Source organism: Cariama cristata, unplaced genomic scaffold (assembly GCF_000690535.1).
Source record: "Cariama cristata isolate BGI_N322 unplaced genomic scaffold, ASM69053v1 scaffold25793, whole genome shotgun sequence".
Taxonomy (NCBI): Eukaryota; Metazoa; Chordata; class Aves; order Cariamiformes; family Cariamidae; genus Cariama; species Cariama cristata.
In genome coordinates, this window is record NW_009610510.1 from 1,365 (window position 1) to 1,770 (window position 406).

Sequence of the window (406 nt, forward strand, 5' to 3'; positions counted from 1 at the left end):
TCGCAGACGGATTACGCGCGTCTGGAGACCGGCCGGTTCGTCTACCGCATCCACCGGTCTCCCATGTGTGAGTACATGATCAACTTCATCCACAAACTCAAGCACCTCCCGGAGAAGTACATGATGAACAGCGTCCTGGAGAATTTCACCATCCTGCAGGTACCTCCCCTCCTTTTCCAGGGAGCGTTTCCCACCAGGAAAACGCTTGCACTGACCCCACCATCCCTGCTGCGTGCTGCCCGGCCCCGGCACTGCAAAGCCACTGGTTGTGCCTCAGCCCGTGCAACCCCCAAAAATTGGGTAGCAAATTTTTGGTGATGCAATTAAAGTCCCTGTACCTGAGCCCGTGCAACCCCCTGAATAACAGGGAGCAAATCTTGATGGTGCAAATAAAGTGGCTGTGCCT

At 55.2% G+C, this 406-nt stretch overlaps 1 protein-coding gene across 1 annotated transcript in view; it reads left to right on the top strand.

The window, feature by feature from the left end:
• LOC104159894 (transcriptional enhancer factor TEF-5) overlaps positions 1 to 406 on the top strand; it is a gene marked incomplete at its 5' end in the record, with an annotated part of 2,104 nt that overhangs the window by 1,256 nt on the left and 442 nt on the right. The window contains one exon of the mRNA XM_009697917.1: positions 7 to 159. Within this exon, the coding sequence (XP_009696219.1) occupies positions 7 to 159 (153 nt within the window). The remainder of the gene's footprint in view (positions 1 to 6; positions 160 to 406) is intronic.